General features: G+C 40.1%; 1 protein-coding gene across 2 annotated transcripts in view; it reads right to left on the reverse strand.

Annotated features, from left to right (window-relative positions):
* The window catches only part of CPNE4 (copine 4), a 222,885-nt gene that overhangs the window by 30,833 nt on the left and 172,267 nt on the right, over nucleotides 1-19,785 (reverse strand). For both annotated transcript variants that reach the window (XM_060248883.1, XM_060248882.1), the window contains exons 8-9: nucleotides 8,237-8,323; nucleotides 4,407-4,466 (exon numbers count right to left, since the gene is read on the reverse strand). In XM_060248883.1, the coding sequence (XP_060104866.1) occupies nucleotides 4,407-4,466; nucleotides 8,237-8,323 (147 nt within the window). The remainder of the gene's footprint in view (nucleotides 1-4,406; nucleotides 4,467-8,236; nucleotides 8,324-19,785) is intronic.

The raw sequence follows: 19,785 nt of genomic DNA on the forward strand, positions 1-19,785 counted from the left end.
GCTAAGCAACTCCATATTATATTGCCAAAGCCCTCTACCTCAAATATAATGTACTGTGGAATAAACTAAAGGATTCGAGGTCCTTGTCAGTGCATCAAGTGAATGGTGCTTCAGCAGACACACAGAAAAAGGACTGCAAGTTCAGCAGCAAATTCCATGTAACACTATTTCATGCAGGGGGTCTCAGCAATATTATATGGGGTTGCTTAGCAACCTCTAAATGACATCTGGGACCTTGTCATATAGCCTTGTGTGATCTCAGCAGCCATTCTGGGGTTTCTAGGCAACTCCAAATGTCAGGAAAGGGTGGTAGGAGAAAATGGCAGATGGGGACAAACACAGCAGTAGAAGTGGGAGACAGTATGTGGAGAGGGGGAGAGGATGTGGGGGCTGTGGGAAGGGCAGGAGAACTTTAGTCCTGTGGAGAAAGGCTTTGGAGAGGAGGAGTACTATGAGGCATCAGAAATGGCAACCAGAGAAGAATGAAGCAATCAAAATAAGGTGAAAGGAAGGGCAGGAAAGAAATTTAGAGAGGAGAGAGAGGGAAAACAGGCTAGCAAAGAGAGGGGTACAACTAAAACTAGAGCAAATGTGGGAAGTAAGGGTAAGGGTGGGAGTAGTGGGGATGGTGTGGGAAGGGGGCAGCAGTGAGTCCTGGTAGGTGTCACATTTATATAATGCCTTTGTACAGACCTAGGCTTAAAGTTCCTTACATGAATCCCACAGTATTAAAGGCAGGGTAGATTCCCCCCCACCCTTAGCTGCTATACCAATATGAATTCATCACACAATGGCTCTGGTCAACCTGAAACCTCTTCAGTAGAACCTGTATTGGCTGTTTTCACCTAGCATAAATGGGATGGCTTGAGATTCTACAAAAAATTGAGGTTATGAGGACAAAAAAAGTTTATTTATCAGAGATGTTCATTCTAGCCAAAAATGATGTAAGTACAAAGGATGTGCAGAACATCCTCAGAAAACACAGTGTGATGCTACAAAAGCTCTCATTAGCTCTTCAAATTAGCAGGTAAATCATACCATAGGCTTTTTGTTCCCAAACCCATGCTTAGCATCTTAGCTTCCCTCCCCTATCAAATGGCCTTTCAGATCACAGCTGCATCGTATTGTCTACATGCTGCTCGGGCTCAATGGAAACGTAATTAATTTGAAAACAAAAAGAGAGTGGGCTGAGTTTGGAGTAACTTTAGAACTCTGCACCTGTGCTCTCGGAAAAGCTGTCAGTACAAAGGCTGAGCCTGACTCGGTTCTAAGAATCCCTCTAGATCATGTGTCTCTTTTCTTATCTTGTCACAACCTCTTGTAATAACTGGTTTTTACAATTTGCTACCTGGAATAATGTAAATAATCTTTAAACTACATGGCTTTTTTAAAAAAACCATGCAGACGCTGTGATCTCAGTCTAGCTGAAGCACAGAGTCACAATATATATAACAGATGCACGGCTTTGAGCCTTTAACCCCTGCACAGTCTTATAGTTTAGAACTAGGCTCCTTGGATGATTGTACTTTGAAAGAAAAAATTATCCTTTTGTCTTTTAAAAGACTAACAATAATAATAGCAATGGGACCTGTGGTCTTAACTAGAAATTTTTTTGCAGAGATGAAAGGTGAAACTCCTTCCCAAGTGCATGCAGTTCCAACTCAACTAGGAACATGTGAGGCTGTACTCTGCCTTTAAAAGACAAACCAAGATCTACAATCTCCATAATGGCTAATTTGTGGGTAACTTTCTTGGAAACCAAAGGGATCAAAGTTAGTCATGACTAACTTGTTTCATTCTTTTCAATTCAATGAACAATCTTCTTTGTATATTTACTTTTTAAAATAATACATAATTTATTTAATATTATTACCTAAATGCAAATTTATACAAAACAGCATTCAGTTTGAAAATTTATTTCTAACTAACAAACCACATCATTTTATGCATTACTATACCACTAAATTTATATATCTAATTAAAGGTTGCCAACTTTCTTCTTCATACTTATGTCCCAACAACATTGGAAAGCAGCTAATTTTATCATTCACAGAGTATCATAAAGTTTCAAGAGCCATTCTTTTTTAATGAGAAAGTATTCATGTCTTCCAATGCCAAGTGAAAATAATTCTTGCCATTATCAATAAATTTAGCACTTGTTCCCTGTGAGTAACTTAAATGCCTTTCAGTGCAATTAAATTTAAAAAAAACACACAACCTGGCTTCTTCAGAAGAATAATGTTCCAAATATAATTAATAACTTTATGAACCATTTCCCAGAAAAGTTGCACTCTGCAACACTCCCACTATGTATTCTGGAAGTCAGCTTTTTCTCTGAGTATTCACTGACTCCTTTGGTTTCCAGAAGGCTGGGATTCTCTATCCAGTACAATACTCCTTCACTAAACACACCAGTGCTCTTCTTGAGCTTTACTGACTCTTCAGGTTTCAAAAGGCAGTCTCTAACAACACCAGACCAGAGATCTCTCCACTCTTCTGAGCTACCCGCCTGTTTTAATTGGGTTGGGAAATTCTTCTCTCTACATCTATGCCCTTTTCTTGGCCTGAATGGGAGTCTTTGCCTATCCACCCTTTCTTGTCAGTACTCCATCTGTGTTAAACTGCTCTCAGGGCTGAATTCAGACACAGTAATTGACTCTCCTCAGCTAGAACTGAAATCAGACTGAATTTCTCCTCTGCATTCATCTCTAAAGTTTTTCTCTGCTCAGCTGATGCTAACCACTCAGTTTCCTTAGAGCAGCCTGTCACTCAAGGCTCTCTGGTTCTGTGAAGAATTGAACCTTTATAATCCTGTATCTGTTTATACAACACTTCTAAGCTTTTAAAAGTGCAGTCCATCATACCAACAAATCACTCAAATTTAGTCAGCACAAGCCTTACTTTATTTCTTATTTGTAAGGACACAAATTATTTGAAAATAACCAAAAATTGAAATTTTAAGATCTTGAATTGTACAAGTAGTATTGTAGGGAATAAACCTATTGTATGTGTGTGTGTAAGTAAAGTGTTGTCAAGTTGCAGCTGACTTATGGCAGCCCCAGCAAGGAGCTTTCAAGGCAAGTGAGAAGCAGAGGGAGTTAGCCATGGCCTTCCTCTTCAGAGTCTTCCTTGGTGGTCTCCCTTCCAAGTACTAGCCAGGGCTGAGTCTGTTTAGTTTCTGAGATGTGACAAGACTGGGCTGTACCATGCCACCTTCCTTCCGATAACCCTACTACTACACAAAAAATCTAAATACCTTCCAAACTTTGCGTTTTTCCCAATTCTTTATTTTTTTAACTCAGTGTTTTGTGTAAATTCCTTATCTCTAATAACAGATGCTAACAGAGAACTGGCAGGAACAAGTACTACTGCATCAGTTCTAAACTTCTATCACAGTATTAATTATCAAACCTGGAAAACAGTTTTTGATCACTTTTATTCATCCACAGAAAAGCATATAAAGGCATATTTATAAATTCCTGTTCTATTGTGAATATCACTATCTCCTCTATTTAAAAATAACTAAATAAATAAATCCTCTTGATGCCTTACCCACTCTGGAATAATTTAAGTCCAGCTACCCTGTAATAGCTTAATAAATCTGGTAACCTGTATCTACTTTTTTTCCTCTGCTCTTTGCTTTAACCCTAGACTTTTTGTCTTCCCTATATGTATTCACTTGGGAATAAATGTCCCTGAATTTCAGAATGTATGGTGAGGACTGCACTCTTAGCAGTGACTAACTTTGGATGGACTGGAGCCATTTAATAGTTTTAGGATGTTTCTATTCGATTGTCCCTTATTTTTCAGGAAATGTGTTATGTGTTTTGGAGTGTCTGGAAATCTGATTCACAGAGCTGGAAGGTATCTCTACAGCCATCCAGTCTAACCCTCTGCACAATGCAGGAAATTCACAATGGAATTTCTGGCAGGGCCCATCTGTAATGACTCATACAAACAACCAGTTTTATGATTGGTGGGGACACAAACCTCCAAGAAAAAGCTATAATATAGGAAAGTTATAACCCCTGTGGGAAAACCACAAGTTTCCCCAAGCTGTTCTGAAACATGACAGCCAACTCTCTTAACAAAAATGCTTAGTGTATAGCTTGGTCTGTGTGAAAAAATTGGCATTAATATCATATTTATCCCACATGCAAACTAACATGTACTGTACTTACTCCAAAGGAAGACATCCCTAAATATTAGATGATCCCCTCTAAAAATGTTAGACATACACAACTTAGTACTGGACGTGACTGCAAATGTAAGACACCCTCCCATTTTTGGCACATATGGGCGGTGGCAGGTGGGGAGGTGGCGGGGAAATACCCTAGTCTTGGATTTGAATAAATACGTTATCTGGCACCTTGAAAGAATTCTATCTCCAGTTAAAAATCACTTACTGTAAACTGTATTTGGCAGCCCCCCATGATATAGTCCAAGAATGAATGCATCTTGTGAATCTGGAAAATAAGAGAGAGAAAAACTCAGATTAAAATGGCATGCTCTTACGTAGTTTCTGTAGTGCATGGTTAAAAGCTTTGAAGAAAGTACTTATTGAAAGAACACTGCAAATAAAAACAAAGCGTTCATGCTCGCCATCCCTCCTTCCCCCCACACCCAAACCTTTATGCCTATACATTGGAGAGAGGATAGTGTCCCCCCCTATATTATTACTAAGGATAACTGAACTGGCTGTATAGAAAGATGGAAGACAACATCTTTCTATAAACTGCTCACCACACCAACAGGCTTGTGGTTCCCAGTAACAGCTTATGAGATTCATACTTCCTCATGCAGGGACCACTACAAGCTCAAGCCCTACCATAATATTTCCACTGGCATATCAGGATTCTCTCACTTCCTCTATTTAATGCAACTTTATGAGACTTGGAACATGCCCATGTATAGAAGGACTGTCATCAATATGTTATGAACCACACATTAGCCCTGGAGCTGGCAGTCCTATATTCCTGCTTGGTGCTGGTTAGATGGCATTATAAAAAGAGCAATGGATTGAGATAGCAGTGGAGAATGGCCAGAAACATCCCTTATTCGGCATCCTTCCCTTTCCAAAGAAAGTCAACACATATAAGGTGGTACTAAAGTCAAAGGGCATTGAGAAGTGTTGTCTCTTGTGCTTTCACAGCAACATTTCTCTTGCCGCTTATACCCCTCCCCCCCCACACAAAAGCATACTGATAAGATATTGTTCAGTTTTCTTCACTCACAATGTTTTCCTTAGCAATTATAATCCATGTATGGATGGCTATATTTTGTGAGTACCTAATCTTGACTGATAGGGATGGGCACAAACTGAGAAAATGTGGTTCAGTTCATGGTTTATGCTTGAACCACTAACCAAACCCTGAACCAGGAGGCTCATTTATGAATTGAACCAGTTCTTGCAGTTTGTGGCCCTGTAAATTCCATTGAAAGGGAATGTCCCTTTCAATGGGATTTGTAGAAAGCCCAAAAAACATCTGAGTGGTGGGAAGCAGCTTGCTCCATGTTGCTCAGCTATTTTGGGCTATCTTCTGCAGGCCTTTTAATCTTTAAAGGAACTACAGAAAACAGCCCAAAAAACAGCAGCCAGCAGAAAGTGTGTGTGTGGCGGGTGCGGGGGGGGGGGGGAAGATCCCCTAGGAATGGACTTCCACTTTTCTGCTGGCTGTATTGCCCCTGGGAAGGCCAGCAGAAGGGGGGTTGAAGTGCCCGCGGGAAGGCATTTTGCCACATCCATTTAAACCCTCCTTTCTGCTCCCTGCAGCTTTACCTGGGGAGCAGAAAGCAGGGCTATGTAAACCGCTCTTTTTGCTCTCACTGGAAAGCCACAGAGCAAAAAGCAGCAGTGGTTTAAATGGCTTGGAGTCATTTAAACCCTGCTTTCTGCTCCCACAAAAAGCCACAATCAGCTGAAAGTGAGGTCATTTAAACCAAATAGCTAAGTGGTGTGGAGCACAGAGCAGAAAGCACAGACTATCACAAGCCACCACAAATTGCACCAAAAACTCATGGTAGTTTGTCCCGGTTCTTCAGTTCATGAATTTCAGCTCACAAACTGTGTACTGGCCAAAATTTGTAATGAACTTTAGTGCAACAGTTGGTTTATACCAATCCCTACTAAACAGTTATAGCCTTCTAAGTCCATTGAAATCAATGGGCAAAGAAGGATGTAATTCTGCCATGAATTACACTGTGACTCACAAATAAGCTGGGTTCTTTTTACAGTTTTGTAACTAGGACCCAAGACATTAAAACCAGAAATAACAATACACTAGAAAGGTCTCCTGCACAGGCTTGAGCTCAACAGATGGAAATAGCTACCATTGTGCATTTCTTATTTATTTCAGTGAAGGACATGTCTGGAAGATGATTTTGTCCCAAATCTTCCTACCTGTCATGCCTGCACCAGACCCAGCCCTTGCTAACCCAGAACAGGAGCCACCTGAAACTGATCAGGCCACACCGGGCCCTAGCTCAGCCCCCGCCCTTGCTAACTCAGAGCAGGAGCCACCTGAAACTGATCAGGCCACACCGGGCCCTAGCTCATCCCCTCCTGAATCTCCACCTCCTGTAAGCCGGCTACGTGAGAGGAGGCGACAGGAGTTTAGAAACAGACGGAGAGATGCACGCATGCGTGGGAGGAGAGATCTCAGCCCGGAGTACTAACGAGTTAACAAGCCAGCACAGTATATCTGTAGTCCTGGCCTGAGGGCAAACTGTGCTGGCAACGAACGATCCTCCTCGGACGTGACCACGCCCTGCACCCTCTTGCCTGCTGAGAGAACCCGTGTGTGCTCCTGACCCGGCTTGAATCTTGGACTGGAAACTGGACTCTGCTTTGGCTCTGTGGACTGGCTTAAGTACTTTGAATATATTCGGCTTGTTTCCTGGCTTCTGACCCACTGCATTCCTTTGACGACGCGCTCTGCTCCTCCCTTCGGCTGGCCTGATTTATGGTAGGGACTAATTAGGACTGCTAGATAACGTCGGAGCTGCCCCTGAAAGCACCGTAGCCGGCTGCCAGCGTCCTGGCCGATTGCCAGGGCAACCGCAGCTGCCCGTCTCTACCTGCAGGTCCGGGTCGTGACACTACCATTCCTTGCAAAATCTGAGAGGCAAAAAAAGGATGTGACACAGATATCTGTGAGGAGATTTTCCTAATGCTTTAAAAGATTGTGAGGATCTGGATTCAGAGCAAAAGTTAGTTTTTATTAATCAAAACTCTGTCCAGAAAGAATGAGGAGGAGGGCAGCCCCTCTCTGCCTATCCTTTTCCACAAGAAATCACAATATGAGGTGGTTGGATTTTGATAGTTTAAGTGACTGAGGGATAGAAAAGTTCAAATTGTTTTTCCCATCATGCCACAGTTCTGTTGTGAATCAGGGCCCTGCAAAACAACTACCAGCCCATTCAAAGCATGGCAAGATCCAGTTGCATATCTCCCACTGACGGTGTCCCCAGGCTTGCTTTGGTATGTTCTTTCCTGAAAGATTGTATCCAGAGTTGGTTTGTGAAAAGTGGATGGAAACGTGCAGATATCTGCACCTTTCCACCCTCATCTAGTGTAATTTCTCCTTGCCTCCCCACCCCCGGGTAGATATATCACTATGGTGTCCTAACACTATATTGATAGCCCTAGTACCAATAGAAAGAAATGACAGTAAGTCTGCTGGAGGCAAAGTGGGAATGAGGAGTGTGAGGAGAAAACACTGCAGTAAGAACAAAACAAGGAATCACCACCATGAAGAAGCAGCCTTAGCCATTGGAGGGTAACCTCAGGGAATATTGATCCATAGAATTATGAACACAAAATGAAATGCATCAGTGATGCAGATTTTGTTCCTTTGTCATGAATTAAAACAGCAAACAGAATACCGGTATTAGTTTCCGTAAGCAAATATTTGTCTTTCAATACACAGAGGGAATGGAGCTGAGCTACTGGAAGGGTCAGCAGCCCCATTTCTGCATAGCAGTTGTCAGCCCTATGAAAATGTTTATCTACCCAGAATTAGCAACATCATCTGTTATGCTACTTTGGGGAGTCTCTCACCATAGTTAACCTTCTACTGTATGCTTCAACATATTTATTTTTACACAGGAATGTCTGCAAAATGCAGATTGCTGACTCCGGCTCCCTTTCCTCAACTGTGTTCTCATTTTGGCATCTTAGATTAAAAAAAAAACACTTTGCAGTTTTAATTATAGAAAATTGTTTTAATGACAGTACCTTGCACAGATTAAGAATGACAATACCAGAGTTCTTGTAATTCTTCTTCTTGACTTTGTATTTGGGGTTTATGCACTCCCACTGTACCTGTGAAAACACAAGCCCCTGAGTGAAAGCCATTTCTTGTACAAAACTGAATAATTCATTCAGGTTCTCAGCAAATGAAAGCAAAACAAGAATCATTCAAAATAATCCCAGCCTAAAGAATTAGACCCAGTTTATGTCCTTCTGCAAACATCTCCATCTCAATATGTAAACATTATTCCTCTTAGCATAGTTATTTGGAGTACATCAGAAGATAACTGCTCTTTTGTTTGGAAAGATCAATTTAGCCTTGTATTCTGTCTTCAATGATGGTGAAGCAAATGCCCGGGAATGCTCAACAACAGGGCGTGAATGAAAGAGCCATGAACTATCCACTATCATCCCCACATCTGATAATCAGAAATTTGCTATCACAGAAGCATAATAGCATCTGAGATGGCCATAGGGCTGCCAATCTCCAGGTGGGGGAAGGGAATCCCCCAGTTTGGAGGCCCTCCCCCTGCTTTCAGGGTCATCAGAAAGTGTGTGTGTGGGGAGGAAATGTCTGCTGGGCACTCCATTATTCCTTATGGAGACTGTTTCCCATAAGGTATAATGGAAAATTGATCTGTGGTTATCGAGGGGCATGGGGAGAGCTGTTTTTTAAGGTAGAGGCACCATATTTTCAGCATAGTATCTGGTGCCTCTCCTCAAAAAACACCCCAAGTTTCAAAAAGATTGGACTGGGGGTCCAGTTCTTTGAGCCCCAAAAGAAGGTGCCCCTATCCGTCATTATTCATGACTCCTCTATCCAGTTAAGTCAGAATGATTATTTTTTAAAAAGCCATTGCCATTTCAATGTCAATATAAATTTGTTTTTCAAGTAGATTACCCTGCTGTGTGAAATGTACATTTCACTGACATTATCACACATCAGTGCTTATAATCAGTGAATTCATCTGATTTTTACAAGCTATTAATCTGTGTTATGCTGTTTAAGAAGCTGGAAAATGTTTCTTGGAGGGTAAATAATCAACTACTTACACCAAGGAAGACCCATTAATGCTGAATTCTCAAATTAATTGTAAATTGCAATTTTCAGACAATCAGCTTACTTTGACTGATATTAAGTTAAGGAATGAAACCTGTTTGGAGAAAGAAATGTGCATTTTAAAAAAATATTTTGCAGCCTGAAATGAAAAATGCCAGTTCTGTAAACCAATCAATAGCAATGGCCCAGGCTGTTGAAAGTCTGTTTTTGATTATACTTCACAAATAAGTGCTTCAGTCTTTATTTCATGGGTGACATGGAGATTCAATATCCCCATACAGAACTGCACCTGATTAGCTGCTGTGCATTCTTTTCAATGCTGGGGACTGCTCCTCACGGGACCCCTATTAAGCTAACAGAAGATACTTTAACTCTGGAGAGGGTGCCTCAGCCTTCTCAAAGACACAACATTTCAAAATATATAGTGAATTAAGAGGACATCATGTGGAAGTGATACTTTCATAGAAAAAAAAATACTGTTTTTCTCAGTCCCAGCAAAACTTATGCTTCATGCTCACAGGCATGAAATGAACATAAAGCGATTAATCTCTCTACTTCCCCAGGTTAAACGTTTTCAAGTAATTATCTATTTAGATGGTCACCACCTATCACTAGGTATAGAGATCTTCCAATCAAAAATCTACAATCAGTCACATATTCATCCAGGTTTGAACTCATTGGTAAAAGATTACATTGGGCTGAAAAGTTCAGATGTAAAATAAAAGGTTTTCTGGATTCAGAGGACCTTCAGAAGTATATCTCATAATTCACCAATACAAATACTAACAAGGACCTATTAGATGTTTAACAGAACTTAATTCAGGAGATCACTTCTATGCTGACACTATCTCAGGTGGATGAACCTAGATCAATTGGTAGAAACTCCAAACCATGATATGATAATGAATTTCTTATATACACTGCCCCTAAGTAACAACAGGGGGGAAGTGTTGAGGCTCAGGTTATGATCCTAAGTAAGAAAAAATGTTAGAAAAGAATTATACAACAGAAAAAGAAAGAAAATTCTGGGAAGTTATGGGAGACTCTTACTCAGGCAGTGAGGAAAAAACCCTTTACCCTTTTCTGGGGGACAAAGTGGGAGTCAAGTTGCACCTTTAAGACCAACAAAGTTTGATTAAGAACGTAACCTTTTCTGGAGGCTTATTCATGGCAGAAAACCTAAATTTTCCGCACCTTTAGATTTGCACATTTCTCCAGACAGACGGCCCTATTTTTTTCTGAAGTTGTATGAGCGCCATATCCAAGATAACATTACTAAAGCCTTGGAAACTCTCCCCTGGCCTCTGGTTACCCCACAGGAAATAGAAGCACATATTCTGAGACTCAAAAATGCCAAGGCTCCAGGATCAGATGGCATTTCATCTGAATCCTTGAAAGAAAATTCAGAGAGGTGGGCACAGTTTTTAGCAGTATTGTTTACATATATTGATAATTCTGGTCATATTCCTAAACTATGGAGAACTGCAATTGTGGGCCCTATCTGTAAAAAAAGATTTTAAAAAGCAGCCTTGCTAATTACAGGCCCATTAGTCTTCTAAATATAATCAGTAAATTATATACAAGGCATTTATTAGTTAACTTGGAAATATGGCTAATGCAAGAAGAGATTATATCAAAAGAACAAGCTGGCTTTAATGTATAAAGGTCAACTGTAGAGTATTGTTTGATTTTTTGACATCTAATAGAAAAGTACTCTGCCAGAGGTCTTGTCTCTTAATATGCTGCCTTTATAGATTTAAAGGCAGCCTTTGACTCTATATCAAGACAAAGATTATGGGAAAAACTAGGGAGTACTAATATAAATAAAAGGCTACTTTTCCTTATTTGTGCTGTACACGATGATTCCACCCTAAGGGTGAGATACAGCCCATTGGTTCTTCTTACAGAAACTATTAAAACTTTCAAGGGAGTAAGACAGGGCTGCCTCCTAAACCCTATTTTAATCTTAACTGGATGATGTGGTTAAGCATATGACAATTTCTGATTCTCATCCTCCAAAACTAGGCTCATGTCACATATCAATCTTACTATATGCAGACAACACAGTTCTTTTATCAAGGACACCTTGGGGACTCTGTAGGGCAGTTGACAGCTTTGCCACATATTGTGACAAAGAACATTTTACCATCAATTATGATAAGTCCAAAGTTATGGTATTTGGTAGGCACCCCTTCCCCCCCCCCAAAAAAAGAGTATGGTCAATAAAAGGAAATAAAATCAAGCAGGTCAATCAAGCAAGCTCCGGCGGGGAGGGCGAGATATAAATAAAACTTATTATTAAATCCATTTATTCCAGGATATTGGATCTAATGCTGCACATTAAAAGCTGAGAGCAGTGTGTGCTGAGAGAATTATGTACGCAATATTAAGATTTTTTTTTTTCATTCTATGGAGGGCCTGTTATGTACCTGCTGCATTGAAGTTTTTTCAGGCTAAAGTAATAGTCCAACTTCTGTATGGCACTCTTACTGGTATTTTGGCCACTAGCTCGAATTTACTCAAAAAGATACAACTGAAATTCCATCATGCCATTTTACAAGTCCCTCCAGCTGTTCCTAACTCTGTTTTCCATCTAGGAACGGGTCAAATGATGACTGAGGCAAGAATCCTATTGGCATCTACTTCCCAATGGCTTAAGATATATATTAATCCAAAAGGACTTCTTCCTCTCATAACCCAAGATTCCTACCAACTGAGCTGACAGAGCTGACAACAGGGTTGAGGGAAGCCATGAAATAATGGGCCTTTCACCTGGCACCCTTTTGTCACAGACCACTGAGCAGGCCAAATTCACAATTAGACAAAGAATTTGTGACATGGAATGCCAGCAAGACCGAATGAAATCTCCTGAGAAGATGAAATACATCATGGCAGTGGCCCAATATCTTAAAACTCTAGATTTCCCCCTTTATAGGAGGGCTTTTACATTGGCCAGATGTCATGCCATGCTGTCCATGATTTTGGAAGGGAGATATAAAAGATTGTATACTCGGAGATAATTTGTCCCTGCCCTCTTGCAGAGGTGGAAACAACTGGATTTCCCCCCCCCCTGCTGCCCCCTCTATAAACAAATTTAAGATGAGACAATTTTTTCCCTTGTATACAGTCCTGTGATAGGGACAGACCAGGTATGTTTAGATAAATTATTAACAGACAAAATATCAATTATACTGCTAGATTCTGTGCACAGGCAATCAAAGTGTGCAATAAATTTCAGTCCTGCCTTGATTTAGATTTCATCATGAGGTTTATTATAAAGTTCTTGACTTTAGATTTCAGGCTCTAATCTTAAATATGGTTATCTATAAAGTTATTTTATGTACTTTATATTTTATTGAGATATCTAATTTTATCTAGATTTTGTTAATTTTTCTATTTGTATTTTAATTGGAGCTTAACTTGAATATCTTGTCAGTTGGATCATTGACCGTAATAAAAGTGAAAAAAATTGGAAAAAGTGGTTAATCTGTATTCTATGTACTTCTTCAGATTGCAGATGGGAATTGTGAGTGACTAAATGGCCCCCCACACTTTAAAAAAAAGAGACCCACTATCAAAAACTAGTTGTCAGGGAGAAGGCTTGGCTAAAGACCTTTGACCTAAAATGCTAGATTTCTATATGCAAAGTTTAATGAAGCTGAGGATCCTCTCATTCGCAGTCTGAACTTGGTATGGCTAAGAATCAAGAGTTCATCTGCAGTTTGTAAGCACCAGAGCATCACACACAGGGATTTGTGCTACAATTGAATATTGTTATATGCCTCATATAGTACTTCTACAAACACTCATTGCATTTTCCTGGCTTGCTTCTTTCAGTGATTCTGATTACAGCCAAATTTGTTGCTGCTTGCATGCTTAAGACCCATTACAATGTTAAAACTTGTTCTCCAAACAGCATTTTTAATACTGTCATCTTGGAACATGGTGAACAAACTACCGGTAATAACTAGACAAATGTAACAAGACATATTTCCAAGCTGTATGTAGCTCAGACAAATTAAAGTCCCCCTGTCTGCCCTGAAGCTCAATTATTCATCTAGTGAAATTAACCCCTCCCAGTGGAGGAACAGACAGACAAGGGACCACATTTCCTTGGGAACTATTCCAATAACTCTTTCTCCCATGATCTCTAGAAGATTGTTTCAAGATCATACCCCTCCCCTTGAAATCTAAATGATGGTTTTCCCTAGTTAAGGTTGAACACAAATCCAATCATAACATATGCAGAGATACTCCAATCTAAACTCATTCACTTCTATGGCTTAGACTGCAGTAACAGGTACTGTACTACCAATAATTCACATCTGTCTGAATATGGAGCTAATTTCAGCTGGGGGACTCTAGGGCTGAACCTGGTTTCATTGCCAAGGTTCAACACTAATTTTTGGAGTGTGATAGTTCTTGGACAACTACAGATTGATAGTCTCACAGACTTTTCAAGCTCTCTTGTCCAGCACTGCTGCCTATTAGCACTCTGAACTAGAGATTCTTCATTGCCCACAGAGTAATAATGCTGTTAGGCCCTGAGAACAGATTGCCCAAGGGACAACCTTAGGAAAACACACAATTTTGGAGTTGGAAACTCCATTAGATATTGGTTAATACATTATTACTAAATGTATACCTGCCAGAATTTCGTTGGAAAAGCAGGACTCCTTTATTTTTACAAAGGTAACATGTAAGACGTGATAAGGTTAGCCACACTCCTATTGATATTTTAATGACTGGGAATATTGGAAATGCACCGAGCGTACTTGATCTCCGGCTAGTGCAGAATATATTCTAGATATGGAGCCTCTTTGCTTTCACTAGACTTTTTAAATACTAGCTGGTGCAAAACACTTCAGTAATGGATGCTGGCAATCATGGACATACCCAACAGGTGCTGATTGAACACATGAGCTACCTGGTTGTGTCTATGCCCAATGGGGTTATGCATTTTCTCCGATAAGCCCTTAATAGTCCAGTCTTGAGAGTAACAGTGATAGACCCCTGCTATTCTTTTAAGGCAAATATTTGAGTCAATTTCGGGGAGAAGCAACACAGGAAGTGTGCCAGCGCTAACTGCAGCTTGGGCTCTCCCAAAGCAGCTTTGAGAGCACAATGCTTTAAGTTCAAAGTCTGATTCATTGGAAGGCAATACTTTATCTAGTTTCGATCATTGTCTTTTTCAAAAAGTTTGTTTTGTAAATAATGGTTTCAGCCTAAATGTAACATAGGGCTGCTTCCACACTGGGACATTGTTGTACTGCTCAGTCATTCTTTTTCTGCAGTCATCTGAAAACTGCAGAACTGAAACTGGTAGTGGTACTTAATATAACACTATATTGCCTATAAACATTCGGCTATGCTAGCTATTTGCTTGCTCTGAATGTAAAGCAACTTTATTTCAGCAAGGGTTTGCATGCCCCTGTAATGTTCCATTTGTCCTTTTGTTTCCAGCGGCTGATACATTCTTGAATCATATTAGTTGTTTTCAGCGGTAACATATTAGTTGTTTCCAGCGGCTGATACATTCTTGAATCAATGGCTAATTAATTTTTTTTGTCCCCAGGGTGGAAGGAGAAATTCAACTGCTGCTTTTGACTTTGTTGTCTAATCAATTGTTCATTTTTTATTTTGCTTTTTAAAAAAATTCTACAATTAAAAAATGGCACTATAACAATAATAAAATCTTAGGAACAACCCAACGAGAGTAGCTTTGGATGCAAAGTAAAAGGACCTAATTCTTCCCTCCCCAAACAAAAACTAGTAATTAACAGTAATTCAGAAAACACTGTGGCTGGCCGGCAGAATGGAAAGTATTAATTAAATTGGAAGCAGAAGAAAAACAGTAAAATGTGAAGGGTCAGTAACCCTTACAAACTTCAATATGATTTTGACTCTTCACACTGGACAGCCAAAAGCTGCAGTTACATTTTATATTAATAACAGAACTGCCATACGTAAAAGAATTGAACAATGAAGCTGCCTTACATGGACTCAAAACTATCAAGATCAATATTGTCTATTCTGACTGGCACTGGCTCCCCAAGATCTCAGGTGGAAGTCTTACACATTGCCTACTGCATGATTCTTTCAGCTAGAGAGAACCTGAGATCCTTCTGCACGCAAGCTGATGTTCTACCACTGAGCTATGGCCTTTTCTGAAGCAGTGGGTAATGGCACATGATGGCAATTCCAAACTAAATGGCAACCATGGAAGCAATCCCAGAATGCTATTTTAAATTTTCATTGCATGTAAAACATCTAACGCATTGGACTCAGACATAATAAACTTAGACATTATTCCAGCTTCTGGCTGTTTTCTATAGTTAAGTAACATAAAAACACAGCAAACCATAAGCCATTCAATATAATATTAATAACCCATTTCAGCACCTCAGCCATATTTCTCCTTACCCCAGAGATCAAACAATCTTCGCATGACTACATTTTAATAAACAAATTACAAGCAAGCCACATAATGTAACATCATCATCTGAAAATTTCCATGGAGACCATATGGAAGAGGGTTTCAGAACATCCAGTTGACTATTTTTTTTTTCCTACTATAGAGACAGATTTTCTATTGCATAATATTCCCTTTGCTAATAGGTGTCCAGGTGTGTCTCTATTTTAAGGCTATTTTTGAAATCCCTGTAGTTTGCTTCAGCTGAGGAAAGGAATATCCCTGGGACCTTTCATTGGTTTTATGAAAATCTCTTATTACAATCTATTCACAGTGCATATTCTGTTAAGAACAGTGTAGTGATGAAAGGATGGGAACTCAAATTGGGATGACGCATCAGATCAGATATTTCCCTTTTTCAGAATGTTGAATGCAAACAGCTGCAAACTTACAGCCAGGTAAGTTTTTGTTGAAGTTGTCAAAGGCCAGTATCATGCAGCAGTTAAAATCTCGAACTAGGATCTGGGAAACCTGGGTTCAACTCTCCACTTTGAAGCTTCACTTTGTGCCATTCACTCTGTTTCTTTGCCTCAGACTCACAGGGTTGTTCTGATGATAAAATCAGGAAGGGAGAACCATGTCCACTTCCTGGAGTTCCTTGCAGGAGGGGAGGGATAAAAAGGCACCAGTAAGACATAATTTTGGAGAAGAGGAATAAACAGCATAGACGCTACAATCAAAAGCTTATTGTTCTTTAAATGTAGTGTCACATACTGAGTAGAGTAGACCAGGGAAAGGCCTGAATCCAAATTTGTACATAGTTATGAAGTTCCTAGTTAGCCATCATTGGGAAGACATTGCTGCTCTCTTAACCTACATCACAGCAAGAGTAAAGCAACATACAAATGCTGAAGTTTTGATTTTTCTTTAGGGACTTGATGGAAGCTAATGGTTTCAGTATTGTACACTGATAGGCATGGTTATTTTCTAGCCTGAAACAGGCCCGATCATTTATCAAATTCAACAACTTTCCACAATCCAGATTGGCGAGGATAAGTCTAATACCCAGAAATGGAATTAATAATGAGCTGTTAATTCCATTTACTAAGGCCTTTAATCAGTGATTGATTTTAGAAGCCAATTTGGTTCTTTATGATGGAATGGGATCTGCCACAGCTGCGTGCTGTGAAAACAGAGAAACTGCCAAAGAACCACAAATACTTTTCTTTGTAAAGATTATCCTTGTTTATCTTCTCGAATTAAGGCGGCTGTTTTTAAATATACCTGTGCCACAAAACTTGGAATTAGAATTAGAGATTCTGTGAATTTCACTGAAAACATGTCTTATAGTTAATCTTATCACATTCAAAGGTGATGATCAGGCATGATCTCATCACCTAGTCTGTTTGATTCATGCCAAACAACTTGCAAATGAACAGGTATGTACTGGGCCCCTTTTACATTATCATTCTAAACTGATGTTATATACTGTTAGCCCAGTTCTGAGTAAAGTAATACAGGAACGAAGGTTTCATACAGTGAAATTCATTCAGTTAATGAGCTGTCTCTGAAGTGATCGGGCCATTTGCGCTTTTTTCCCTGCCCTTTGCTGCACAATCTTCCACAAACATTTTTAAAATGTTCTTAAGTCTGGGGTAGCCAAACTGCAGCTCAAGAGCTACATGTGGCTCTTTCACATATATTGTGCAGCTCCCAGAGGTCAAGGAGGAACAATACAGGCTTACTCTCAAGTAAGCATCTGCAGCATCAGAACCTCAGTCAGCCTCTGAGTGCTGACCCATAGGTAGGTGACTTTTTCTGCTGTGCATGAAACAGGGAAGGAGGGAGAAATAGGTAGGCTTGCAAGCTCTTCTGCTCCACCACAGAGGTCACCTGGAGGCCTAGCGCAGAGAAAAAAAGCACAAGAGCTGAAGGAACTACTGGAAGGAGAGACAAATTAAAGAGGGCTGCGCAGAGTTCCCCCTTAGTTTCATAGTTCTTGCAGGCTGTATTTACTAACCTTGGTGTCAAGGCAAAGAGAGATGCATAATGATGCAAACAATGGTCAGTGATTTATGTGGCACATGTATGTTTCCTTCTCCCACTGGTGCCAAAATATAATTCCCTACCCTTTCCCTATGTTAGTCATACGGGGACTGTTATTCCCAGTTTTTGTTTTTTTTTAAAAAAAGTCTCCTAACACAGTTGTGTTGTAAAGTGCGTACATATGTATTTTGTTTTTCCTGTGCAAATAAAATGTTAAGAATTTTAATAAAGACATTCATGTCTTGTTCATGTCTTGTTCAATATTTGTTGATGTCTTGTGCTACAGGGACACCATTGCAATGCTTTAGCACTATTGAAATTGCAGCTATTAGTAACTTCTGTAACACCAATCACTGACACCCTGAGCACCTGCTGACCAATGAGCTACTTCACTCCTCCTGTATCCAGGGGTCGTTTTGTAGAAAAATAGGTGGTGAAGCTCATCCAGGGATTATTATGCAGCTGCACCCACTATTCAATGGACAAGGTGGGAAGGAGGAGGGGGAACCCTCAGAAAGGTTCAGGAGCTGTGCTGCTGTGAGCTCCTGCTGAATCCGAGGCCTGTATCCATGTAACAACAATTGCAAGCTCAATGTATCTCAATGGTGCTGCTGTAGCACTGAAGTGCTAAATTGGTCTAGCACTATAGTGCTTGACTTAGAACAATAAAAAAAAGATCAAGGAAGACTGCATGGTGAAAAGGGGTGGGGGTACCGTACAGTGTGGCACTACTGGAAAGCATTGCAGACATTTTAAAAGGCACACTACAGCAATTCAAAAGTGCAAAGAGGTGAAAACAGAAGAAAGTGGTTTACCTCAACAACAGCTGAATCATGATTTGCTAACTGGACACAAGCAGCTTTGCATGAAAAGGTAAATAAAATCCATTAGCAGCCAGTTGCTAAAACAGTTGTGTCTGAAATGACACAAAAATTCTGTTAACAACCAGTTACCAAAATGGATTGCAAAGACTCTCTGAAAGGGACGCTAGATTTTTCAAACTTATAAGCAATGTTCCCTCTAATCTGCGAGTCTTGTGAGCAAAAATTCTAAGCTGCAGAGTCTTGTGAGCTACTGGCATTAAAGTTGTGAGCTACTGTATAAATTAGTGTGGGTCATCCTTCCTGAGCTAAGACAAAAATCTGTGAGCTGGAGTCTAAAAATCTGTGAGCTAGCTCACGCTAACTCAGCTTAGAGGGAACACTGCTTATAAGTAGCCACAAGCATAAATAGAGTATACGAAGACAGACGCTGAAGTGAAGGGTTTTATTAAAACACAGAATCCATTTATGACTGATTTATACAATTTATTATTGTTTTAATTTTCTCTCTAAACAGCTGCCTGCTGAATGGAGCAGTTCTGCAGCAAGGAGAGAGGGTAGAAGAACTTGGTTGGAGTCTGCACAAATGCACATGCGCAAAAAGCAAACTGGGCTGCACTGCATGGTTAAGAAAGAATACAATAAAGCAACCTACTGAGCAGCCACAAATAGGTTGACGAATATTCAAGCCTATGTTTAAAAACTAGCTCCATGTTTGTGACCAGTGAACAGGACATGAGTTGAGCTGATAGGTGTTCGGGCATTTCTACTTTCAACTCTATCTTTTTGGATGAGACTATCACCTCTGCTAAAGACCCATGCCCTGCACCTTGGTCAGATTGCTAGAAAGACGATGGAAGGGGTGATCTAGGGAGCGGCAGAGAGTTGCAAAGATGTATTCTCCCCTTTTCCTCATCTCCAAGAAGGCAGAGTATGCAGGTTGGTATGCATTATGTATGACTGTTACACAGCAAGCAACCCACTCTCCTTGGAAAAGGCCAGCACATAACTTGGACCAGACTCCGTGTTTTGTAATTGTAATGTGCTTCATGAGAAGAATCACACAGTATGGCCCAGTATGGTACATTGGAATGAAGGCTGCAATTGAGAGGGTGAAAAAAGGAATGCAAACCTGAAATAGATACACAGTAAAATGTACAAACTGCTGCAGTAAAAATAAAAAGGAATTTTGTAG

Source organism: Heteronotia binoei, chromosome 10 (genome assembly GCF_032191835.1).
Source record: "Heteronotia binoei isolate CCM8104 ecotype False Entrance Well chromosome 10, APGP_CSIRO_Hbin_v1, whole genome shotgun sequence".
NCBI lineage: Eukaryota > Metazoa > Chordata > Lepidosauria > Squamata > Gekkonidae > Heteronotia > Heteronotia binoei.